This window comes from Paroedura picta, chromosome 5 (assembly GCF_049243985.1).
Source record: "Paroedura picta isolate Pp20150507F chromosome 5, Ppicta_v3.0, whole genome shotgun sequence".
Taxonomy (NCBI): Eukaryota; Metazoa; Chordata; class Lepidosauria; order Squamata; family Gekkonidae; genus Paroedura; species Paroedura picta.
This window is the reverse complement of record NC_135373.1, coordinates 94,817,953-94,843,279: the sequence shown is the minus strand read 5'-3', so window position 1 is coordinate 94,843,279 and position 25,327 is coordinate 94,817,953. Positions and strand designations below refer to the sequence as shown.

At 40.7% G+C, this 25,327-nt stretch overlaps 1 protein-coding gene across 15 annotated transcripts in view; it reads left to right on the top strand.

The window, feature by feature from the left end:
• Positions 1–25,031, top strand: part of ANKS1B (ankyrin repeat and sterile alpha motif domain containing 1B) — a 421,823-nt gene extending 396,792 nt beyond the window's left edge. For 9 of the 15 annotated variants that reach the window (XM_077339148.1, XM_077339147.1, XM_077339145.1 and 6 more), the window contains 6 exons: positions 1,876–2,004; positions 3,670–3,741; positions 7,788–7,874; positions 15,078–15,215; positions 20,576–20,743; positions 23,161–23,500. In XM_077339148.1, coding sequence (XP_077195263.1) covers positions 1,876–2,004; positions 3,670–3,741; positions 7,788–7,874; positions 15,078–15,215; positions 20,576–20,743; positions 23,161–23,271 — 705 coding nt within the window. In that variant the 3' untranslated portion in view covers positions 23,272–23,500. Of the gene's footprint in view, positions 1–1,875; positions 2,005–3,669; positions 3,742–7,787; positions 7,875–15,077; positions 15,216–20,575; positions 20,744–23,160 lie in introns of all 15 variants that reach the window. The other 6 variants (XM_077339157.1, XM_077339158.1, XM_077339146.1 and 3 more) reach the window with 2 other exon arrangements.
• Positions 25,032–25,327: the final 296 nt, after the last annotated feature.

Genomic DNA, 25,327 nt, shown 5'->3' with positions numbered 1-25,327 from the left:
CTTGGAGTTTTCGTATTGGAAGGTTAATAGTAATGTTGGTGTCTCCCAGTTTACCTCGTGGTCTTCATTGTAGGTTTGTCTTGTCATAACTGTGTGGCCTATGGAAATGAATGTACTGTGCTTGTTTTGTTTGCTTTGTCCCGGGTGAAGAAATAAACTGTTATTCTTTAAAAGGTAACTTTGCTATACTCTTTGATTACAACATATGTCTGGTCTCATTTGATTAGTTTCATATGTTTTGAACTGCAGTTGTTTTTTTCCAGTTTAGATTACTATATCTTATTTCAAGTGTATTTTAAAAATGCATTTTGCATGGTTGACATATTTAATCTGTACACAGTTCAGAAATTAAACTCTTCTGCTTTCACAGAATACCATTGTTCAGAGTTATATCAAAATCACAAAGTAGAGCTTGTTCTCTTTTTTTAATAACCAAGGTTACCAACAGTGACTTAAATCCCTTTGCAAGGAAGAGAACAGAACATTGTGATTTGAATGTAACCACCAATTAAGAAAACTACAGTATTTACTCAAAAGAATGATACCCCTGCATGTAAGATGACCTTATTAAGAATGTCATAATTTTTTATTGGACAAAACTGTAACTTGCATGCAAATATAAGACAACCTCCTCTTTTTTCCCCTTTTGATAGCATACCTATGGAAAAATCAAACCTACCTTTTGAGTAAATACAATGTTCTTGTTTAGCCCAAGAAGGTGCATGAGCCCAAGGTACCCACAAGCATGCCCAAATAATATAATGTGTTATATATGAGCTTAGTTACCCATTCTGTCCCAAATGTAAGAAGAATGCATTGGAAAATGGTGAATAAAAAAAGCTAAACTGAGAAAAAAAAATCAAAAGACAACACTTAGCCATTTTTTTAGTTGTCATTTTGAATTTCATGTGAATGTAATTGTTCAGTTAAAGCATAAATATCTGTTTAATTCTACAAGAAAATTCAATTCAGTCACTACAAGAAACAGTTAACTGACATGGGCTGTTCCACATGAAAATGCTTAGTTGACTCAAAAGCCAGTCCACTGATTTCAACTGCACATAGATACAAACCTGTATACACTTACTTGGGAGTCGGTGTCACTGGGTAAAGCATAAATTACTTCTGAGTAAACATGCATATGATATAGATCAAAGTTTAAATCTAGTAGCACCTTTAAAACCAACAAAGTCTAATTCAAGGTATAAGCGTTCGTGTGCATACACACTTCTTCTGATATTGTCTTTTGGCACCTGAAGTGTCCCTTCTTGAATAAAATTTTTTTGGTCTTAAAGGTGCCTTTGGACTCAAACTTTGTTCTGCTGCTGCAGACCAATATGGCTAGCCACCTGCATCTATGCATATGCTATGTTTGTACAGCTGAAATTCTACAGACGCTAACAGATGCAATGGGGCATTTTCTTTACTACTCCTACTTAGGATCAGGTTGTTAGTCTCACTGCATCTTACCTTTTTAGAACCTCAGTTATCAGAAATTTCTGGATAATCATTTTGCCCTGTTTCACCTGTGCAAAGGTATATAAACAGTATTTGTATTTAATGTCTATTTAGACAAGCATTCAGGATATTTTATTCCTTGCCAGAAAATTTAGATAAGAGAGACCATATTGCCATAAAAAATGCTGTCCAAATAATTTCAAATTCAGGTGGGTATTGGTCTGAAGCAGTGGATTAAAGTTTGAGTCCAATGACACCTTTAAGACGAATAAAGTTTATTCAAGGCATAAACTTTCATGTACGTGTCTACAATCAAAATAATATGCAGCCAGTGCAAATTCCAACTAATAAGGAACTGTTTTTAAAAGCAAATTTGCCTTCGGCTTACATTGCTTTTGGAATGCATCTTATTTTCAGACGGGAGACTGGGGTGAACCCTCAATTACCTTACGACCACCTAATGAAGCAACAGCATCAACACCTGTACAGTACTGGCAGCACCATCCAGAAAAACTCATCTTCCAGTCTTGTGATTACAAAGCATTTGTAAGTCCACTTTACTCTCAAAGTGCCCTTAAATAACAGCAGAAAATGAGCTTTGTCATTTTCATTATCTGTCTCTCTGCATAGCACAAATGTTAACAATGAGGGGAAAGAAAATGCTTTTCAGTGTAAAAGAGTTCACAATGCAAGCAATACAATTCACATAGATATACAGAATTTTCCTTTAAACTTTTGAAAAGTTGCATCCTCTTTTCTAAAGAATCAGGAAAGACCTATAATGAGACTAGAAAAAGCCCTGCTGGATCATTCCAAATGCTCATCTAGTCCAATTCCCCCCCCCCTCCCGCGAATGGTCACTTAGGAGATTCTACAAAGCTGGTACCTAGGCCATGAAGCCACTGCTGTCTATTGTGGTTTGTCCCCAGCATCTGGACTCTGTGAAGATGGGTGTCCCATTTAGCTTCTGTGATTATAGGCTTCTTCCATGATACTATCTAATCCTTTGATTTAAGCCATCTAAACTGGTAACTTTATCTCAAGATACTGAGTGAATAAGTTGTCTGAAGAAGCTGCTTTTCTTTTTATCAGTCTAATTTGTCCTTTTTAGATATTCTGAGCAGTTTCCGAGGGAAATCTGGGTTTGGTATACTAGTGTCACCACTACTCCTAATGATGACACCACTAGTGTCATGATGAGGAGCCTCATGATTTGGGGCGGGCAGGCACTTCACAGTGAGCATAAAAGGAGGCCAGTGCAGTCCTGAGGTCTCTTCTGCTGCACTCCTTTCTTGCCGCCCACTGCTTCCCACCCTCCCTCGCTGTTTAATATGTTTCCATAACGCTGTTCTCATTTTGTTTGTCTTACTATACCTTGTCACAGCTGGCGGTTTATGGTAGGGGCAGATCCTTTTGGGCAGTGCCAGGTTCTGCCCATTTGTGGGAGCCTTCTTAAGAGGCTGCCCATGTGCTTGGTTGCTGGCTTCCTGGGTGGGGAGTTGGCTGCCTCACATGGCGGAGTGGCTGGGGGAGCTCCAAGAGAGGTTGACGCCTGTGGGGCTGTCCTGTGCTTTACCTTCCCAGGATCCAGCAGGCCTGATGGTTAGGGGAAGCTTTACCGGTGTGTTGCTCGGCCCCTGCAAACGGGCCTGCTGATGTGTTTTCCCTCCCCATGGGGCTGTGGTCTGGTAGCTGCACCATGGGGACGGGGAGTTCTGGATCTGCCTCCTCACCTTCAGTGTGGCCACGCTCAATTTGTATAACAATAAAAGCTGTGGCCCTGTTTATGCCAACATCTATCCAAATGTTTGTGTGTGTGTGTGTGTTCTTTGTGCACCAGAAACTGCTCTCCTGGCCCACAATATATTTTACTTTCATATGTGACTTTATGCAGCAATCACAGCTTTTGTTCTTTCAAAGATCTGTAATTAAATAAAGTTGTGACTTTCTCTTTCATGTGGTCCTAAGTGAAAGAGTAGAATTTCTAATCTCTTTCATAAATTTTATTTTCTTAAGATAAGATGACATCTACAGTTCTCTTACTATAAAAATGACATTTACAGTACCTGATAGATTAACTTTTGTACAAAATATGGAGCAGTTCTTTGAAAATCAAGTAGTATGAGAAGTCTGTGTGGGAAAGAAGATTCTGTGTCATCTGTTTTAGCTGTCTAACACTATAGAAGACAAATTACCTGTTTATCCTTCAAGTATTTAGGTTCTATGCTGGTAAAAGAACTAAGAGGTACAGAATCAACCCAGGATGCTTGTGCAAAAATGAGGGTGAGTAAAAGTCATTAATATTAAAATTAATATAATAGTTAAGATTAGCATTTACAAAACAGGTCTACCCTGCTACTACCGGAGGAGATCAGGGCCCTGACGGAGCTTAAACAGTTCCGCAGGGCCTGCAAAAAGGAGCTCCTCCGCCAGGCATTTGGTTGAGACCAGGCACAACCAACAGCGAATGAAGGGCCCCCGCTCCCCCCCCCCCGCTCCTCCCCCTCCCCCCTCTCCCCCCTTCCTCCCAGAACTCCACCAGAGCGCTCTGGACCTGTTGTGGTATTGCACCGTTCCATCGTTATATTATTTTATTATATTGTTATACTGTTACATTATTCTGTTATATGGTTACAACCACTGTTATTAATTACTGTATGTTTTAACGAAGACTGTTTCATGTATCGTTGACTAGTTTTAATGTAAACCGCCCTGAGCCTTCGGGGAGGGCGGTATATAAATCTAAATAAAATAAATAAATAAATAAATAAATTTGTACATACATAAATTGTATGGATTAATTGGACATAACTGCATTTTACATATCAGTTGCAAATACCTGGACAGAGAAATGCTCTTAGTTCTGGGCTAGGCTGAGTCATCTATAGAAGAGTGCCGTGTCATTCACTGGTGGATCACATCACAATGACCTTTCCATGTCAAGATTAAAGTAAGTCAAAGTGCCCCACTTCGAGACTATGATGAGCTCAAGCCTTAGCAAGGAAAAATATTTCCTTAGTGCAAGTTCCCATAAGCAGAGCTGAAGATGATAGAAGCAAACTAGATGGGACACTAGAAAATCTCCTGCGTGTTTGTTTTTTGCTTGGTTTTTTTTTTTAATGCAGCTGTGAGAGGCCCTCATTCACATCAGAACCATGGTGGGATGAGGGAGTAAAATGTTTCTGCTGGTACCTTTTTCCTAACCACAAATACCCATGTCCAGTGGGTAGTTGTGTTAGTCTGAAGCAGCAGAACAAAGTTTCAGTTCAGTGGCACCTTTAAGACCAACAAACTTTTATTCAAGATACCGTAAATGAAACTTTGTTGGTCTTAAAGCTGGACTGAAACTTTGCCATACTCAAGCTGAAGTAAACACATTTATACCCTACAAGCAGCCGGCATGTGTCCTTTCAACAGGACAAGTTTTCTGCTATAGAAAACTGATCCTGGATCTTCCAGCATCTTGTCAGACCTCAGTTTCATAAATCCTTTTTTTTCTGTAGACCTCAGGCAAAGGGTGAACCATTCTTAAATCTACTGGAAAGTGGGTTGGTCAGTACTGACATTTAAATACAATGAGAAAACTTGAACAGTGTTAACATAAGTACTGCTAAACACCCCTTAGCCCCCTTAAGTAGAGAGTATATTTCCTTGGAGTGGAAGACCACTGAAGACATACTTTGTTTAATTACAAATTTAGTAGCTAAGAATTTGGGGAGTAAAAGGTCTTCTAGAAGCAGAGGACACACAGCCAGAACAAAGCTGTCTTCCTCCTTTAACTGTCCTTTCCCAAAACTATATACTCCTTCCTCATTAAAGGTAAAAGGTAAAGGTGCAAGCACCGAGTCATGTCTGACCCTTGGGGTGACGCCCTTTAGCGTTTTCTTGGCAGACTCAATACGGGGTGGTTTGCCATTCCCTTCTCCAGTCATTACCGTTTTGACACCCCAGCAAGCTGAGTACTCATTTTACCGACCTCGGAAGGATGGAAGGCTGAGTCAACCTTGAGCCAGCTGCTGGGATTGAACTCCCAGCCTCATGGGCAGAGCTAGAGACAGCATATTGGCTGACTTACCACCCTGTGCCACAAGAGGCCTTCCTCATTATGCCCCTCCAAATTCTGATGGTTGTTCCTGATAACTGATTGTAAGTTCCTGATAACCAGACAATGCCATAGTTGTAGTCTAGTAATAAAAATTCTAAAGTAATAAGAATGAAGCAGTAAACATAAACAACAAGATATGAACATGCTGGAAGGTGGGCAAATGAGAACTTCAGTAAGGATAAATGCAGAGTTCTACATCTGGTTCACAAAAATGAGAAGCATGAATACTGGATGGGGGATACACTTCTCAGTAGCAGTGTGTGTGAATGAGATCTTGGGGTACTTGTGGACTGTAAACTAAATAGGATCAGACAGTAGGTTGCGGCAGTAAAGAAGGTGAATGCAGTCTTGGGGTTGTATCAATAGAGGCATCACAACAAAATTGCAAGATGTCATAGCCCTGCTGTATATACTGCATTGGTCAGACTGTACATTGGTCAGACTGTGGAGTACTGTATACAGTCCTGGAGGTCCCACTTCAAAAAGTTGAGAAGGTGCAGAGGAGAGTGATGAGAATGATCCGTGGCCCAGGGACCAAGCCCTATGAAGATAGGTTGAGGGACTTGGGAATGTTCAGCCTGGAGAAGAGGTGGTTGAGAGGGGACATTATTTCTCTCCTTAAGTATTTCAAAGGTTGTCACTTTCTATTCGTACTGATCATTTTCTTGATCATTTTATTTCTTTTTTTGTCCTCATCTTCAGGGAAATTAAGTAGCAATCTTAAAAGCAGGTTCTAAGACAAAAGATGTTTATGAAAGGTGTTGCAAAGATGTCAATTAAAGGTTATACATAACCTGAATCTCTCTTATTATGAAGTCATTTCTTGTTTGCTCATTTTCAAATATATTAATATTAAGAATAAGCAGGAAAATTATTGACACCTTAATTTAAGATTTATGAACCCCAATTGATAGCTTTTAGTTATTTCTTTATATGTTAAAATATTGGACCTCCAGTCCCAGCCATACAATGTCCAAATTAAAAGCATAAAAACAAGAAAATAGTAATAGTAATAATAAAATACAGAACTTGAATTAAGAATAATGAAAATAATACAAACCATTAAATAAAACCAGCAGCAAGTAATTCAGATAACATAAACATTAAAGTAGTGGAGGTGACCACGAAGGGATCAGTAATAGGAAAAAAAAAACATGGCAACTGAAGCATTTAAATCAAAACAAGCTCCCTGACAAATAGGATTCTATGACTGCCAACCTTCATCTGGAATCAGGGGATCTTCCACTATTACAACTGACCTCCAAGTGACCCAGATCAGTTCCTCTCAAGAAAATGGCTGCTTTGGCAGGTTGATGCTATAACCTTATACACTGTAGAGCAGTGGTTCCCAACCTGCGGGCCGCGGCCCGTTGCCGGGCCACGAAGGCCATGGCGCTGGGCTGCGGTTCCCTCTCCCCACCCCCCCCCCCGCAGCAAAAAACTTCCCAGGCCACAAGCTTGTACCATGTGCGGCCAAAATTGCGCATGCGCAGCACTTTCGTGTATGTGCACATGCACGGGAAGTGCCGCGCATGCACGATTTCGGCCGCGCATGCGCTATGCGCTGGTGCGGTCGCGCATGTGCAATGCGCAGGCGGGGCAGTTGCGCTGCCGGTCCCCAGCCTAAAAAAGGTTGGGGACCACTGCTGTAGAGGTCCTGTCCATCCCCAAGCCCCACCCTCCCAAGGCTCCACGCCCAAATTTCTGGGTATTTCCCAGCCCTGAACTGGCAAAACAGCTAACAAAAGGAAGAGAAAATCAGCAAAAAGCTAGGCAAAAAGAAAAGCCTTCAGTTGATGCTGAAGTCTCCTGAGTCCTATTGCCAGCCATGGGAAAGGAGTGTCAGTTTGGCTGCCACACCTGAGAAGACCCTGTCCCTCATAGAGAGCCATTTCTCTTCAGAAGGTAGAACTGGGCCAATGAGATGACCTACAGTGACCTGACAGGCCCAGAGCTCAACCTGAACAACTAATTGGGAAGTTTCATCAAATTATTATTTTTAAAATGCTTTATCATTTTATTTATTTATCTATCATCTATTTATCTATCTATTTATTTATCTATCTATTTATTTATCTATTTATTTATCTATTTATTTATCTATCTATTTATTTATCTATCATACTTCTATATCATACTTTTATTATTACTGTTGACTTGAGCTGAAATAAAACACTGATGGTCAATGCAGCAAAACTAATTTCCCATTCACTAACGTTTTCAGAAGTCAACGGAACAAATGAAGAAAGTCCCTACTATTGTTTTATCAGTTTCTTACAAAGGAGTAAAATTTATTGATGCAACAAATAAGGTATGTATAAATGAAAATATAATTTAATGTGTTATTTATTTTATAAATGGCATCTCATTTTTAATAGCATCTTATTTTCTAACTAGCAGCAAAGGTTGTTTGCAGTTTGGGGCTCATTTGCAGTTTGTCTCTGTATCTCTCTCTCCCTGGCAGCAGGAGCCATAGCAGGTAATCAGGGGTTATTTGCAGTTTGGCAGGGCTCTGTGTCTCTGTGTCTCTCTCAGGCTTCTGAGAGCAAAGTGGCTAGTGTCCAGGAAAGGAGGGCAGGAGCTGGAGAGGGCGGGCCAATCAGGGAAGGAGGGCTTTGCTGGCCGCACCGATTGGCCCTATTCCATCTTGGACAGCCAGGACACTCTCCACCCCCAGGGCTGTTTCACAAATATTAAGAAAAACAGTGGATAAGGACGAATTGTCATCCTATTTGTTAGTTCACAGCGTGTGTACAGCTCTTGAATTTCAGCATCTTTGTACTAACATATTCTTCCTAGTGCAAGTCCTATCCATTCCCAGAGGCACTGTATCACCCTCGTAAGAAATGTGGCTTTGCAGTTTCAGCAAGAGGAAAATTTGCTGTCAGAGCACCAGTGTGGTGTAATGGTTAGGAACAGCAGCCTCTAAACGGGAGAACCAGGTTTGATTCCCCACTCCTCCAAATCAGCCAGCTGGGTGACCCTGGGCTAGTCACAGAGCTCTCTCAGCCCCACTTACCTCACAGGGTACCTGTTGTGGAAAGATAAAGGGAAGGTGATTAGAAGCCACTTCGTGACTCCTTACTTAGTTGTCACTTAAAGGAGGGCAAGCAGCTATTCCTGTTGACAGCAGAGGATAGGACCCACAGTAATGGATTTAAACTATGTGTAGAACAGTACCAGCTTAATATTGGGGGTTGGGGGAGAATTCATAGTCAGAGTTCAGTAGAGGAATCGGCTGCCTAAGGAGGTTGTGAGCTTCCCCACACTGACAGAGCTTAAGCAGCCCAGTGGACACATGCTAATCAAAGATGCTTTAGGCTGATCCTGCATTGAGCAGGGGGTTGGACGAAATGGCCTGTATGCCCCCTTCTAACTATTTTTCTGTGATTCTATGATCCTTCAGGTAGTGAAAGGGGGATACAAAACCCAACTCTTCTTCAGCTGTTCTCGGAGCTCTTTTATTGGGGGGATCTGTATTTTATGGCAGCCTCTAATCTTTAGGAAGGGTCTGTAACATTTTGGCTGCTGTGAAAACTGCTGGAATGTTCCTTTTTATGTAAAAACACCAGGATGGCATCCACACTATGGAGCCTCCCTATACCAGTGTCACGCTCCAGAAACTGGATTAAAGCCGCCATGGAGAAAACTCGCAATGTAGGTTCCTCTGGCATTGTCCCAGGCTTCTTACTTTACTTGGCATATCAGAAAGGAATGACTCTGCTATGGTACGTATACCCAGGAGTCTTATCCAGCATTAAAATAGTGAGGGGATGAGGATATTTATATTACTTGTTACAGGGTTCCTATAGTTATGGCGTGGTATTTCACTAATAAGTTTGTTCACCCCAAATATACTTGCTTGGACAGCTGGATGATATGCAAGTTTAACAATTCATATGAGTGGTCTGCTGTTGTGAGCAATGTAATGTCAGCAGAAGAGAGTGATTGAAGATTTCAGATACTTTGACAGGGAACACTCAGAAACCAAAAATCCCTTTTAATGCAAATTTGTATGTTTGTATGTGTGTTCTCCTTCAGTTTTCAACTGCTTATTAGATGTTATCTTGAAATATGCTCCAGGGTCAATCTTGGACACTATTTAGGTATGCTTCCAAAGTTGACCACTTCAGTTCCATTGATCGCAATGGGTCTTAAACACTGTGTTTGAGTAGCTGAATCAGTTTGATTCTTGCCATTTACTATTGGTTGTTCCTGAAGGGAGTAATCAATTTGGCTAACAATTGAAAGCAGCCCTACAAAAGAGGTATTAATCTACTGTTGCCATATCTTATGAAAGCCAGCTATGTGAAAACTAAAGTTCTGTGTGATCAAGCTTAAACTCTGAATATCCATAAGTCCCATTAAAAACATGCACAAGTTCACTTGAGTGATTTCAGATCCTCGCAGACCTTTCAGTGAACTAGAGTAGTTTGAAATGTACATTAAAAACCATGAAGCCCATTGAGTTTTCCAATTTTAATGCCAGCATTAGTACTAATTCCTTCTGATAAATGAATTTTAATCCTCAACTGCTGCAGAAACATCATAAACATCCTATGTCAATATTTTTATTTATAGAACACTGTATTAATGCTTTCAGTTTCACCATTATTAGAATAACAATCTATATTGCCTAATCAAGCTGTAGCTATTTTCTACAGCAAAGACAAAAGCATATTATTGGGTTATGCTCAAAGTAGTGTAAATCTAAATGAGTATTAAACAGCATTGAGTCTTAAGATCTTTACAAATTGGTTCTCATTAAGGCATAATCATTAACTGGATAGTGGTTCTTTGCAGGCCATGCTTTATACGGGAATAATAGTTTAAAAATTAATCAGCAGTTTAAGATAAGAGGATTTGATAGTGCCATAGGTTGCAATTTCCTGACTTTGACTTTTCTTCTAAGGCTTGAGCCCATAGAAATGAATAGTGACAGTTTCATTTGTTAAAGCAGATGGCTAAATTAATATTCCTCTCTCTCAAATATTCACAATTCCCTAAAGAGACAGTTGTGCAGACTGTGTTTTAACATGGGTGGGGGGAGTGGAAATCATATTTACAGTGGCCCTGGTTCATAAAATAAGCTTGAACAATATGTTGAAATACTATAATAAAGATGAAACATACATATCCCAGTCCAGCAGACCTTTTGCACATAGATATTTTGACTGTTTCCACATAAGGAATCTGCCTCTGGACAGCCTTGGGTTGTTAGTGGGTTTTAGATCTCCCTTCATATTACATTGTCTGCATCACAAGGCTGTCCAGGGGCTGGCTCGAGTTTTGGCCAGATTTGCCTCAGAATGAGAGAAATCACCAAAACTGGATTTGCCCTCTCCTATTGTGCTTCTCATCAGCGAGCAACCAGGAGCAATCCCATATGGAGGAGTAAAGTTGTAGTAGTCTCATTATTGCATCCTTGCACCTGCCCTCCACTCTCCATTTCCTACTCCAAAAAGTTGTTTTTAATGGCGTGGTCCGCATTGCTGCAGGACCACAAGGTTACTTTATCAAAGGTAAAATCTTCTGTGAAGTGTCCACAGCCTTTTTGGGATCAAGCAGGCAAAACAGTCCTGTTTGTGTTTCCTGGAGGTGGGGAATGAATGGGGAAAAGGGGGGGGGTTGCATGATGCAGCAATCCTCTCCCGATCAGCCAGGTATCTGTGCGCTTTGTTTTTAAGACACAAAATCACTTTTCAGGCTCCAGTTACCATTTCTAGCCTCTCACAAATATACCCAGACATAAATAGAGTCTGAAACACCAAAAGGGGTGGGGGAATGCTGTATTGTTCTGGTGTCTCTCCATAGCATTACCACATAGCAATGTGGAAGTACCTTTAAAAAAAATAATTTTGTAGCTTGAGGGCGGGGGGAGAAAGTTTCAGTCTGTGAGAGAACCACTGTGCTTTGATTGGTGACTTGCTGTGATTGACAAGCCAAAGAGAAGGGGAGAGGAGTTCGGCTTGTTTTCCATTGCAGCCTCTTCAGGAGGCAAAAAGCCATGATGAGGCAGATGGAAAATGCAGGAAGGGTCTCCTGTTAGGAGGCATGCAAACGTGCATCCTACAACCGCGCATTTGCAAGCAGGAGACAGCGCAAGGTTTGTGCCTCCATGCAGAAATGGTCTTTGATTGTAGTGATGGTATTCTGTCAGTTTTCCAGAGTCAGTTAGCTGAAACAAAACAAATGCTCGTCTGATATAACATTCAGATAAAATTAATGTACTGGAGGTATAAATCTGTTTTATTATACTGAGCAATTCTATTTTTTGCTTTTCCTGTTATACTACTCTGGCCATTATAAGTAGCATCACTTTGCAAGTTTAATTTAATTTCTCTACATCCCCACTGCAGAAAGTTGTTAGAGTGTAACTTGAAATGAATTCAAGAAGTCCCAGAGTATTCCTTATAATCTGGAGGAAAGTTTTTATTCATTCATTTCCTGCCACACCCACAAGTGGCTCGTGATAGGTAACAATATAAAACTCCACATAAAACTCCATAAAATTATAACAACAGCCCTGTTTGGCAGTGTAAAAAACAGCCCCCAACCCTGCTCTCAGACTGTATTCCTGTGCCACAGAGGGGCAATAACAAGGGAGATCCGATGTGCTGGTGGGGAGGGGCTCTAGATCTTAAATGCTCTGGCCTCAACCACAGACCTGATGAAAGAGCTGTTTTACAGGTCCTGCAGAACTATGACAGTTCCAAGAGAGCCCTCAGCTCTCCTCAGAGCTCATTCCACCAGCTCAGGGCCAGGATTGAAAAGGCCCTGGCCAAGGTCAAGCAAACTGCTTTCAGGCAAGGGATCTCTCCAATAGATTCACACCACAGGGGGAAGAGCCCTGCAGGGGGCATAAGGAGATAGGCAGTCCTGCAGATACGTGGGGCCCAGACCACATGTGGACTTAAAGGTTAATAGCAAAACATTGAACTTGAGTCAGGCCACAACAGGCAACCAACGTAGCAGCCTCAACACAAGCTGCTAGGGTCCTCACTGGTACACCTTGGAGGGCCCACATCCAGCCTGTGCTGAGGCAGCTGCATTGGTTGACAATTGCTGTCCAGATCTGGTTCAAAGTTCTGGTTTTAACCTTAAGGCCTTACGTGGGTTGGGACCCACATACTTGAGGAACAGCCTATTGCCCTATGTCCCCGCAGGGCCTTATGCTCTGCGGGTGAAAATTTACTAGTCATTCCCAGCCCTAGAGAAGTGTGCCTGGCCTCAACCAGGGCCTGGGCCTTTTCGGTCCTGGCCCCAACCTGGTGGAATGAGCTCCTGGGAGAGCTAAGGGCCCTGCGGGATTTTTCAGCATTCCGCAGGACCTGTAAAATGGAGCTCTTCCGCCAGGTATATGGTTGAGGCAAGGTAGATCTACTGCCCCCCCCCGGGGTTTCAAAGTGAACATCATTGGGACCTCCTTCTCCACCCCTCTAGTAGTGGGGGCAGGAGTGGAGTTTTTCTTTTCTGCCATGTTGGGGGTATTTTTATGACTTTTAATGGGGTTTTAGGGTGCAGGAACAGGTAGGACACTAGTAGCTTCGCCTGGCGAAGATGGAAAATACTGTGTGGGCTACCTTGGTGACCTGGGCCTCCATTAATGAGGAGGCATCCAGAATCACCCTCTAATTCCTGGCCAAGGTCGAGATGTTAATCTGCACTTCGGCCAGGGTGGGCAGACACACTTCCTGCTCCGTTGCTTTCTGACCCAGCCACAGAACCTCCATCTTGGTTGAGTTTCTAGCAACTCTGCTCCAAGCATTCAGCTGTGGCTTCCAAGCATCTTGCAACTGTATCTGGGGGAAGTCAAGGGACCAAGGGACCAAGCCCTATGAAGATAGGTTGAGGGACTTGGGAATGTTCAGCCTGGAGAAAAGGAGGTTGAGAGGGGACATGATAGCCCTCTTTAAGTATTTGAAAGGTTGTCATTTGGAGGAGGGCAGGATGCTGTTCCCATTGGCTGCAGAGGAAAGGACACACAGTAATGGGTTTAAACTACAAGTACAACGATAGGTTGGATACACACTTTTCTTGGATGCTTTAGGATGCTTAGGGCTGATCCTGCGTTGAGCAGAGGGTTGGACTAGATGGCCTGTATGGCCCCTTCCAACTCTATGATTCTATGATTCTAAGTCCAGACAGAGTAGATAGAGCTGGGTGTCATCCACATACAGGTGATATCCCAACCCATAACTGTGGACTAGCTGGGAGCTTACAGGAGTACAATGGCTCTCCCCCAACTGGAACCTCTGTGTCCAGTTCCAGGGAAAGGAGATCAGCCATTGAATGGCTGTCCTCCATATCCCCGCACTGGTGAGGCAGTGGGCTAGCAACTCATGGTCAACCATGTCAAACGCGGCTAACAGATCTAACCTCACAACAATGGCCAACTCGCCCCTATCCAGCTGATTGGAGATCATCCGTCAAGGTGACCAGCACCGTCTCCATCCCATGGCCAGGATGGAAGTCAAACTGGTATGGATTGAGCACTGGAGTTTCCTCCAAGAATGCCATGAGTTGGTCCGCGATGTCCTTTTCAACTACCTTATCCAGAAATGCAAGACATGAGACTAGGCGGTAGTTGGCCAGGTTTTTTTCAGTAAGGGACGCACCACCGCACTGGTCCTACAGAACATTTGGGAGTCTGGTTGGATTCATTATAATCCTAGGGAGCTGGTGGGCGAGAGGAGGCCACTGCTTCGGTGGCCTCTGCCCTCAGCAGGAGCCCATCCCAGGCTGGAATTCAGGATGGTTTTCTGACCATCATGCCACTGGCCATGGCATAACCGCCCAGGTTACTGGCTCCCTGCCAGCTTGGTGGAAGAGTTAAACTGTGGCAGTCATTTTCTGGCTGGTTTTACCTTCTGCAATAGGCATTTTGTGTCAGCCATTTTGTTCCTGGGCCCACCATCTCATCTCAGAATTCCCTGGTTAGAATTTCAGTTACCTATAAGAGTGCTTATAAAACATAGGAAGAATCAGTCTCAATACATTAATTTTATTTAATTATTAAACTTTTTTTTTGTCTCTGGTGAGTCACTGATTTTTGTTTTGAAACATGAAACATATTTTAAGTTTGCAAGCCTAAACCTTCAAACTGGGAAACAAGACTCATGGAAATGTTTGTCTAGTAATCAGAATTTAACTTACGTAATGTTAGTACATTATCTGCTTAATTGAAAATAATGAGGTTTGTACTTATAACCCAATTTTAAGACTAGGTTTGTTATGAAATATTCTTTACTCTTCACCTCTCTCTGTTCACAATCTTAAACTGTCTTAAACTATGGCTAAAGCATATGAGTGGCTAATAATAATAACTGTTTTAGATTTTAACTTTTTATTTGTATATTATTTTATAGGTAATATGATGATTATGACATGATGGAATCTATCCCAAGTCTTTGGAGATGGGGCAGAAAATAAATACAATGATAAATTCAAAATACAATGATAAATTCTTGTTTCACTTAAAATCACTGATAACTGGCATTTTTCTTATATTTAGAATATTATTGCTGAACATGAAATTCGTAACATTTCCTGTGCTGCACAAGACCCAGAAGACCTCTCTACATTTGCTTATATCACAAAAGACTTGAAGACAAATCACCATTACTGCCATGTGTTCACTGCCTTTGATGTGGTAAGTCTATAAATATTCTTTTATTTTAATAACTTATTTTTCCACAGTCTAAATTTTAGTCTCCTGATGGGTACCATGAACAGTGATTTGAAAACAGTCATGATTTTGAATTAGGAAACTAAAGATTCAGACCTTTAAATTGACTGGTGCCATTTCTGCTGTGATTGAAGTTGTTCAGGATTGGTTCTGGTTCAGGCCAATAAAGATTACCGATCAGCATACCTACAGCAATTCATTCCCAAAGTACACAGGGAAAATTAAATGTATTCATATTATAAGGCTCATTTACAACTTTTATATGGTAACGTACAATAGGTTGCACAGATTAGATGTGTATACATATACAACAAAATTAATCAGATTACTTACTTGCACATAAGAATGTAGGAAAAGTTTAACAAATTAAACAAATGGGATATTGTCGTAATCAGACCTGATCTATTCCTGCTCTGGAGTTGAGTAAGAGAGAATAGGGTTTTATGACAATGCTCTGATTACGGCCTACCTTTGTGTGTGTAGATTTAATTGCAACATGGGGCGGGGCGGGGAACAGTGTTAAAGAATGAGGACTATATATCCAAAAAATCCATTTTCACACAAGGATGATTTGGGACAGAAATTATAAAACCATTCATTTTAAAGTTATAATATTCAAAATGTTTTCATATCATTAATGTATTTGTTGTACTGTATTAATATCAAAGTGAATTATGAACTGTGAACCATCACTGTAAACTGCCCTGAGCCAGAAGTGAGGGTGGTATAAAAATGTTATAAAATAAAAAATAAAATTGTTATTTTAACTAAAATGGTTGATTCTAATATAGTAGTTATCATGTATCGATGTTTATTTCTAGCACAGGTCCCAACTCCATTTAGCTCTTACAATACAAATAACCCAAGATCGTTTCTGCATGAGAAATCTGCCCCTGGACAGCCTCTGGTTGCTGACCGCCACATGACATCACCTGCATCCCAAGGCTGTCCAGGGGCTGGCGTTTTGCACAGATTTGCCTTGGAATGAGGGAAATCGCAAAAAGTGGATTTGCCACTTTTTATCTCGTATCCCATCCCATTGGCAACCCTGTATGGAGGAGAAGAGGCATGATAGTCTCTTAGCATTGTCCCACCCTCACACCTGCACTCCCCTCTCCATTTCCTGCTCTGGGTTTGTTTTTTTAATGGTAGGTACGCTTTGCTGCAGGACTGCAAAGCTACACTGACAAAGGTAAAACAAAATTTTCTTTAAAGTGTCCATGTCTTTTTGGCATTAGGCAATCAAGACATAGTCCCGTTTGTGTTTTCTGGAGGTGGGGAATGAACGGGGAAGGGTGGGGCATGATAAGCAGCCTTCTCCTGATCATTTAGGCGTGCACTTTGTTTTTAAGCCCACAATCACTTTTCACGGTCCAGTTACCATTTCCAGCCTCTCACAGATCCACCCAGACATAAACAGAGTCCAAATACCACGAATCCCAGAAGGGAGAGAGGAATGCTGTATTGTTTAGGCGTTTCTCCCTAGCAACACAGAAGTGTTAATTTTTTATTTAAAATGTATCTGTATTGTGGCATAGCAATGCAGAAGTGCCTTTTTTAAAAAAGTAATAATTTGGGGGCTCGGGGGGGGGGAGAGAAAATTTCAGTCCATGAGAGAACTGCTGTGCTGTGATTGGTGGCTTGCTATGATTGACAAGCCAGTTAGCAGGGGGAGGATTTCGGCTTATTTTTTATTGCAGACTCATCAGGAGGCAAAAAGTCGTGATGGGGCAGAGGGAAAATGCGGGAGTAGTCTCCCGTATAGAGGACTGCAAATGTGAGGTTTACCCTTCCGTGTTTGCAAGCAGGAGGCCAAGTTGGGGTGAGAGACCATAGTAGCACAGAATTTTTGTGGGCACAATTTGCCAGGGTGCAACAAAAGATCCATCAGTATTAAAGCTGTGAGACCCTGCTGTCAGAAAAGTAAATGTAGAAATCTAAAGCATGGACTGAATGTTTACCAGTCCCATGATAACTGCTGTGTTTGGAGGTTGCTGTATACTAGCTGCAATGGATATCTTTAAGGCTAAAGCTCTTGCTCAATTGACTTATGGGGCACCAATCAGTATAACTTGGGCCTATTCTGCACACAATAGATAATGCACTTTCAATGCACCTTAGATGTAGATTTTCCTATTCAGCACAGGAGAATCCAGCTGCCAAATGCAGCTGGATAATGCACATTGAAAGTGCATTATCCTATGTGTGCAGAATGGGCCCAAGTTATACTGATTGGTGCCTCATAAGTCAATTGAGCAAGAGCTTTAGCCTTAAAGATATCCATTGCAGCTGGTATACAGCAACCTCCTTTCTGCCAAAATAATTTTTAATTGCACCGCTCTTTTCTGTGTATTTAAGGAGATGTTATTGACATGTGCAGATCTTGCATAATTTGCCTGGAATATGACACCAAGGTGTTTATATTGTTGAACCTGTTCTATCAGAGATCTTTTAAGTCTCCAAGCATGGAGGTTAGGTCTATTACCACATATCATGATCTTGGTCTTCTCAGATTGATTACCAGGCTGTTCATTCAGCAGTAAGAGTTTAGGGCCCTTAGGGTTCTTCTCAGACCTATTGGGGTTCTGGCAAATAAGGCTGTCATCAGCATATAATAGTAATGAGATATGTTTCTCCCCAATTTTTGGTGTATGAAACTGTGTTCTTCAGAACATACCCAATATCATTTATGAAAAAGTTGAAGAGAGGCTAAAATATAGCCCTGTTTAATTCCCTTTCCAGAGTTAATTTTATTTGTTAGGTGATCCGAGGGAGTACATTTGACTCTGATAGACATGTTTTTATGTAAGGTTTTAATTAGAAAGAGTAGACGTCCATCAATAGATGTCCTTTCTAATTTAGCCCATAACAAATTTCTGGAAATAGAATCCTTCCTACTGGCCTTTCACTGATCTGGAAAGAATCCATCCTTAATTATGTAATTTGTACCTAAGTCTCCTTCATTCTTGGTTATAGAAGTAGGATTCTTTTGTTTCTCCTCTGCAGACTCATAATTTAGGCATTCTTCAAAAGCATACCATAGTCTCTTATTTAAACTGAAATATAGCAGAACAAGATCGATATGAGCAAATTATTTTTTTAAAACACAGCTCGGTATTTCCTGTTAAATTTGCTAAATCCATAAAAATTTTAAATGAACAAAAGATTCTTGAAAAAAGCTGGCCTCAATAAGCAAAGAAATCATTCATATCCATTCAAACTATATGTTACATTACAGGGGGGGGGGGGGTTCTCCCCAATCTAGTGCATTACATTCTAGTCAGACATTATCTAGTTTGAGTTCCCACTGATGCACATGTCAAACATGACAGCATTCACTGAATTTCATTCCTTCTCTGGCAATAAATAGTCCTTTGTAATTCACAAGTACCTTACAGAATATGGTTGACAACTACCAATAAACTGGCCTAATAACAGTGTCACTGCACTCTAAGAAATCAGAAAGTATCTAGGAATCACTCGCCCTACAGAAGTTCTCTGCCTACACGAGTGCTCAAAAGCCTTTTATCTATCATGAATGGCACAGTGAACGTTATAAGGCTTCAGACTGCCTATCTGCATAGAACAGTATAATCATAAGAAAATGGAACATTACAGGGACACTTGACAGCTTTCTTGTCACATTAGCCATTTAAAAAAAATCTGTTTGGCATGTTATAAAACAAACATCAGAACAAGTAAAGCTCCACACCACTGAACTACTTTAAATATTTTGCATTACAGTTCAGTTTCTAATGTGCTTAGAGTCCAATTTTTCAAAAAGTATTTGATCAATTCTTGTATGCCAGAAATTCTGCAAATTATACTCTGAGAATTTTACATTCAAACTAATTAAATGTCGAGTACACTCGGCATTATGTCCCATCCCCCCCTTAGCTCAGTTCATTGAAAGTGTTGTTGGTTCTGTCTTGCTTCCATTCTGGGTGTACTGAGACACTTGACTTGAAAGAACTGGTCAGGACAGCAGGCTTGGTACACAGCTGGGTACCACAAAAAGACCAAGTACTGGTATCACTTTGACAATGGTGTTACCTTATTTTACCAGCGAGTTACAATCCCTACTGATGCTTTACGTTTGTGACATTCGTTCTGCAATATGGCTTTTGCCATGTATTTTATGTCTAATGAGCAAGGATTGGAGCCACTTAATGGGGTCTGCATTTACTGGGTTCATGCTGCTTCCCATCATGTACTTCATGATTAGCAGAGCCACTGCGCATTCCCAGTAACTTATTTGCATTGTCCAAAAAAGAAGGCTCTTTGTAATGCGAGTTTCCATTTTGATTCCTGTCACTAGATTTTTCCTAGAGTCCCTTTCAAGGTTTCCTAAAACACTGAAACTGCAATTTGCCTCCAGTTTTACCCATGAACTGGGTTTGCTTGTTTTTCCCCCACCCCACATAAACAGGAACATTGCAACATACTTCATTGTCAAAATAACCCCTTGCTTTATGATGAGAAAAGTTTTTAAGGTGTTCCTGGTCTCTTGCTCTTTTCCACTGCTACAAACCACGCATCAAATGTCTGATTTTTCTCCAGGAGTTTCCAGTGGTGGTTTCCTATAAGAAATCCCAGGTCTCCATCCTTGGAGCAGGAGAGACAATCTGCTCTGCAGTCAACCTGCTTTTTGTTCCAAGAGGAACAGCTATTTTCCTGTCCATTTTTACATCCCCTCTCTCTCTCTCCCCATATTCATCCCTCCTATGCATTTCCCACCAGTGTCCTTTCGTCCCCTCTGGCCAAACTGAGGGACAGCTCATGGCATCTGGCGGAGAAAAGGCAGGCAGGGTTGATAAATTCCCTCACCCAGTGACTAGCCTGCCTGGGCCTTGGCCAGCAGGGCCAGAATATGGTAGAAAGGTGACCCCCTTCCAGGGGTCAGTGATTAACCATCCTTGCCCACAACTACCCAATGAATGGATGTTTCAGGGTGATTGATGCAGAGCCCAAAGGAGCCCACTCTATTTGGAGGGAGTTTTCAGTCAGAAAAGGGGGGGCTGGGGGAGGTGAACACATGTAAATGTGGCATTGTGCATTATATGCCTGTTGTCTTCTGGGTGGCAGTCCTCATATACAATAGATAACTGATGTTTACAGTTTGCCTATAATAAATCACAGATACATAAAAACAAGCAGTTCTAGAATATTTGTACCAATTATAAGCTTTTATTATTACATTTTACAACCCTTTCCAGAAATATACAAAACTCCCCTTTGTGTAGTAACTTTCTTTATATGTATATACTTAAAATAAAAATGTTTCTGTTAATTAGCTTTAATACTGTTATTTGTTATTGTTCCAGAATTTAGCTTATGAAATAATTCTAACATTGGGACAGGCATTTGAAGTAGCCTACCAACTAGCACTTCAAGCTCGAAAAGGAGGCCATTCTTCAACCCTTCCTGAAAGCTTTGATAATAAACCTACTAAACCAATTCCTAAACCACGTGTTAGCATTCGAAAATCTGTGGTGAGTAAGAAATATATGGCATACCGATAAATCTATTCCTGGCATCATAATAGCAGAAAAGAATAAGAGTCCAGGAGCACCTTAAAGATTAGCAAAATTTGTGGTAGGGTATAAGCTTTTGTGAGTCCCTGCTCCCTTCTGAAGAATTTGAAAGCTCATTTTGTTAGTCCTTAAGGTGCTACTGGACTCATGGCTACCCATCTTGCTCTATCTGGCATTATAATAAAAATAGGGCTTTTTTGTTGTCAGAAAGCCGTGTCATCCACTTTCTCCTCTGGAGGTGGTCTGAGATTGGTGGGTTTGCAATTTCAGATGGGTACATTGAGTAGTATCATGTTTTCCCCACACTTTGTGGTCTGCTTGATGTGTTTAATACCAACAGTTAATAATACTTGGGATCAAATCCAATATGTGCTGATTATAATTTATTCTAGGATTTCCTGGCATATTATTGATTCATATCACACAAGCCATTATCACTTGATGAACTGTACATATGAAACAATCATAGTCAAGTATCATGTGGATCACTGTTTGGCTGCCTCCCAATTGCTAAAGGGCATTTGAATGACCTTCTACTTCCATGTGAAATAGCCCACTAGCTAAAATAAGCATCAGCGATCTTATTTTCTGGATTGAGGTGTGTGGCAATCACAGGGAAAGTCTTCATTGCAGTAGTCCTCAAATACTGAATTTTCTTTTATATAACAGTTTGCCTGGTGCCTGATTGTAGGTGATATGTGAAAACAGTTACTTGTGGGGACATTTTGCAGTGTTTTCGCCTTCAAGTTTTCTATGCTGTTGCTTTTGTATGTTGATTTATAATGGTTTTTGTGTTCGATTATTGTGATGTTATAACATTATGTGAGAAGGCACAAGCACTTATGTGGTAAAGGTGGCCAATACATTTCTGTAAACTGAATCTAGCTAGAGAGCAGCCTGACCCTAGAAAACTGCCATTAATCTATCTCAACAGTATGATGAATTGTAAGGGGGATTGGTAGTTGAACAATTGGGGATAACCCAACCTTACATTTCCCAAATGTACACTTACAGGTACTAATCCTTATCCATTGTTCCTCTTAATATTTGTGAAACAGCCTAGGGGGGGTGGAACGTGTCCTGGGTGTCCAAGTTGGAATAGGGCCAAGTTGGAATAGGGCCAATGTGATTGGCCCTGCCCCTGCAGCTCCTGCCCTCCGACCCTGGGCTCTAGCCTCTTTGCTCTCAGTGCCTGGAGCCAACAACAAGTAAGGGGAGTGGGCCCTGAGCAAAGGGTCGTGGTGGAGTGCCTGCTAAGCGGGGCCTGCTAATGAGGGCCTCCCGGCCTGCTGACTGCCTGTTATCTGTCCCAGGCCTGCTAATGAGCTGGCCAGCCCCTGCTTACCCCACTTGATCCGGCTGCAAGCTGCTCAAGAGTCCGAGCGACCCAAAGCCATCTTAAGCTGCCTGGCCGGGGGCCAGGGGAGGGGCCCTTTAAAGGCCCGTTCTTAGGAACGAGCTTTGAAGCTAGTAAATGTATATTTCCATGTAGCTAAATCCTTCTAGAGGTCACGGTCTATGATCCATTCATCCTCTATTGCCCAGTTCCTTGTATGGCACCCTTTCCAATCCAGTCTGCTACTTCATAATATAAACCCATCTGTCACTGAATTCAGCCAGTTTGAAAACAAGTGGCCTGAATGCAGAGGTGGGCATAACTTTCCATAAGGAGTAGCAGTTCAAACTGGGAAGGAATGCCCTGCAAAACAATGTAATGCAGGCTTTTCAGAGCTCGGACGCCTGTGAATTTTTACTTCTAACCAGACATGTGTACATGAGCATACCAGTGGAAACCACCAGACATACTTAGACCTGTTTATATACTATGTAGTCACTTCCTGCTTCAACCACAGCTTCTGGAAGTGTGCATATGTATCTTTAATGTGAAATCTGAGATACTTTAGATCAGTTGAATGTAGCCCCTCCCTGGCAAACAGTTGAGAGGTATGATGGCAGACTGTCCAACATGACTATGTATACATATCATTGTTTCAGGTTCACAGGTAGAAAAAATTACTTTCTCGGTTTCAGCTTTAAAAGAAGCCTGTATAAACTTGAATAAGCCCCATGTGTTACAGAGAAAACAACTAAGATTAATAATATTTCTTGTTATATACTGTAACTTCAGATGGAATATTGATACATCTCTGGTTCCTGTCGTCTACTTTGGTTAAGGCAAGGAAAATAATGAAGCAATCCTCCTTTGCATTATTCTGACAAAACAGAATATGTATCATAGCCCCAGGAAAGCTATCCATGGCACATGCCGCTTGGATAATGATGTGCCACTGTGACCCAGTTTAAGGACTGTTTTAATGTTCAGCAATTAGATTAGATAATGCAGCCTTGTGTTCTTTTTGTATTTTCTTTCAAAGCAGATAGATCCCACTGAACAAAAGACTCTTGCCAACCTACCTTGGATTGTAGAACCAGGACAAGAAGCTAAAAGAGGAATTAATACCAAGTATGAAACCACAATTTTCTGATAGTGAACTGTCTCCTCTGTTTCTTGTTGTGCCTTGCACTCAAAGCAGTCATAGCACAGCCTTTCCTTGATGGCAATTCTTCAATCCAGTAGAGGGGAAGACTGCACTATATGAGTGGCCTTGAAACTAGCAAAAACAAAAATAAAACAAAAAAGGCTGCTGGTCATTTCTGGTGATTGTTCTTCCTGCAGCACTGACAGAAGAATGACATGGGATGGAGACTTTTCAATTATAGCCCACAAGAGGAGTGGGAGATTGTTTTTCACGCACGCACTTCTCTTATGACTTTGCCACAGTGCTTTCTTTGATTTCGTATTTTAACGTTCTACTTTTACAAAGGTCTCTAACATTAATGCTGCTCAGTTGTGGTTGGGTTTTTTTTTCCAGACATGGCAATTTTTATTTGAAATGGACCCAAATCGTTTAATACAATATTAGAGAAATGGTTGTGAAATTATGGAACTCCTCCATAAATTAATTCTAGCATATTTAAAAAAAAATTAATGATACAAAAATTAGTTTCACTGTTTTCTGTATTTGCTGGTTTTATGTGATCCTTCATGCCATTTAATCGTCTAGAGAAATAAGGTTCTATATAGCAGTGTAACAAAGAATCAGAGTTTTATGAATGGCTTGAAAAAAGAGGAATTAATAATAATGCATGGAAAATGCACCTTGTATTAAATATTTTTGTGGGAGAGAGGAAAACTATAAGAGCTAGTATGAATATTTATGATAAAGGAAGTCATGAATTATGAAGAGAGTTCAGATTTATTTTAAAGTTAAATAAACCATTGTTACTGTACCATTTGCAACAGCAGTAACAGTGGGGGACTTAAAGAGCTGGATGCTTCACATGATAGGAGCAAAACAAATCCACCCAGCAATTGCACTACAGGTACGTGCAAATGTACACAGTTTTTCAAGCTATAGCCATGAGTTTATCAGTTTTTAAAAATCTGAGAGGTGGTTTTAATCATACTAGGAATTTTAACAAACTTTCTGCTTCAGAAAGCTGGTTTTAATGTAAAAGTTCAACACACAAGTTTGTTTTCCTAAATAAACACAAATTCCAAAGTAATAAATGGTTTCCACAAAACACTGTTGAGCATTGGCTTAACATTAGACTCAATGAGATTTGCTTTTAAGTATTTTAATTTTTAATGTCTTTGTGGAGTATTTGTATAATAACATTATGTATATTTCAGTGGAACTGAATGAACAAACAATGAAAATATCAATCATAGGCGAAAAATGACATTTTAATGTATATTCTATCCAGTCCAATTGTGAATCATTTTGAACATTATAGAGATATTGATGAATTGTGTGGTTGACTTAATGTTTTTTATTATTCTTTCATATTTAACTGAAATATTTCAGTTATACACAACAACTGAATTTTTAAAAAATTAATAACAGAACTTGATTTAAAATTTAAAATTGTATATGGTTTAGTTGAACCTAATCTTAGCTCAAAAAGACAAAAACCTTTAATACAGTATTCAATTTACTTGAACAAATCAACTCCTTGTACATAATTTGCCTATTCATTGTTGATATGTATGTAGTAGGCTGACAGTAAACACTGAAAAATATAGTACCAAAAGGAATATTGTATAGGAAAAAAGTAAATAGTAGCCTCACTGCAACAAATCCTTCTTTGTAAATATGCTTGGGCTTCCAGTTATAAATTTTGTAATTTTGTCATTATTTATATCCTATAAAAGCACACAAAATAAATTGAAGTTGTACAGTCATGGCTTGTGCAGAATTTAGCAAGGAAGATGATACTGAACATTAGGCTATTCTACAGTGATATCTAATGAAGAAGAAGAGTTGGTTCTTATATGCCACTTTTCTCTACCCGAAGGAGGCTCAAGTCACCTTCCCTTTCCTCTCCCCACAACAGACACCGTGTGAGGTGGGTGAGGCTGAGAGAGCCCTGATATCCCTGCATGGTCAGAACAGCTTTATCAGCTTTATCAGCGCCGTGGCAAGCCCAAGGTCACCCAGCTGGTTGCATGTGGAGAAGTGCAGAATCGAACCTGGCTAG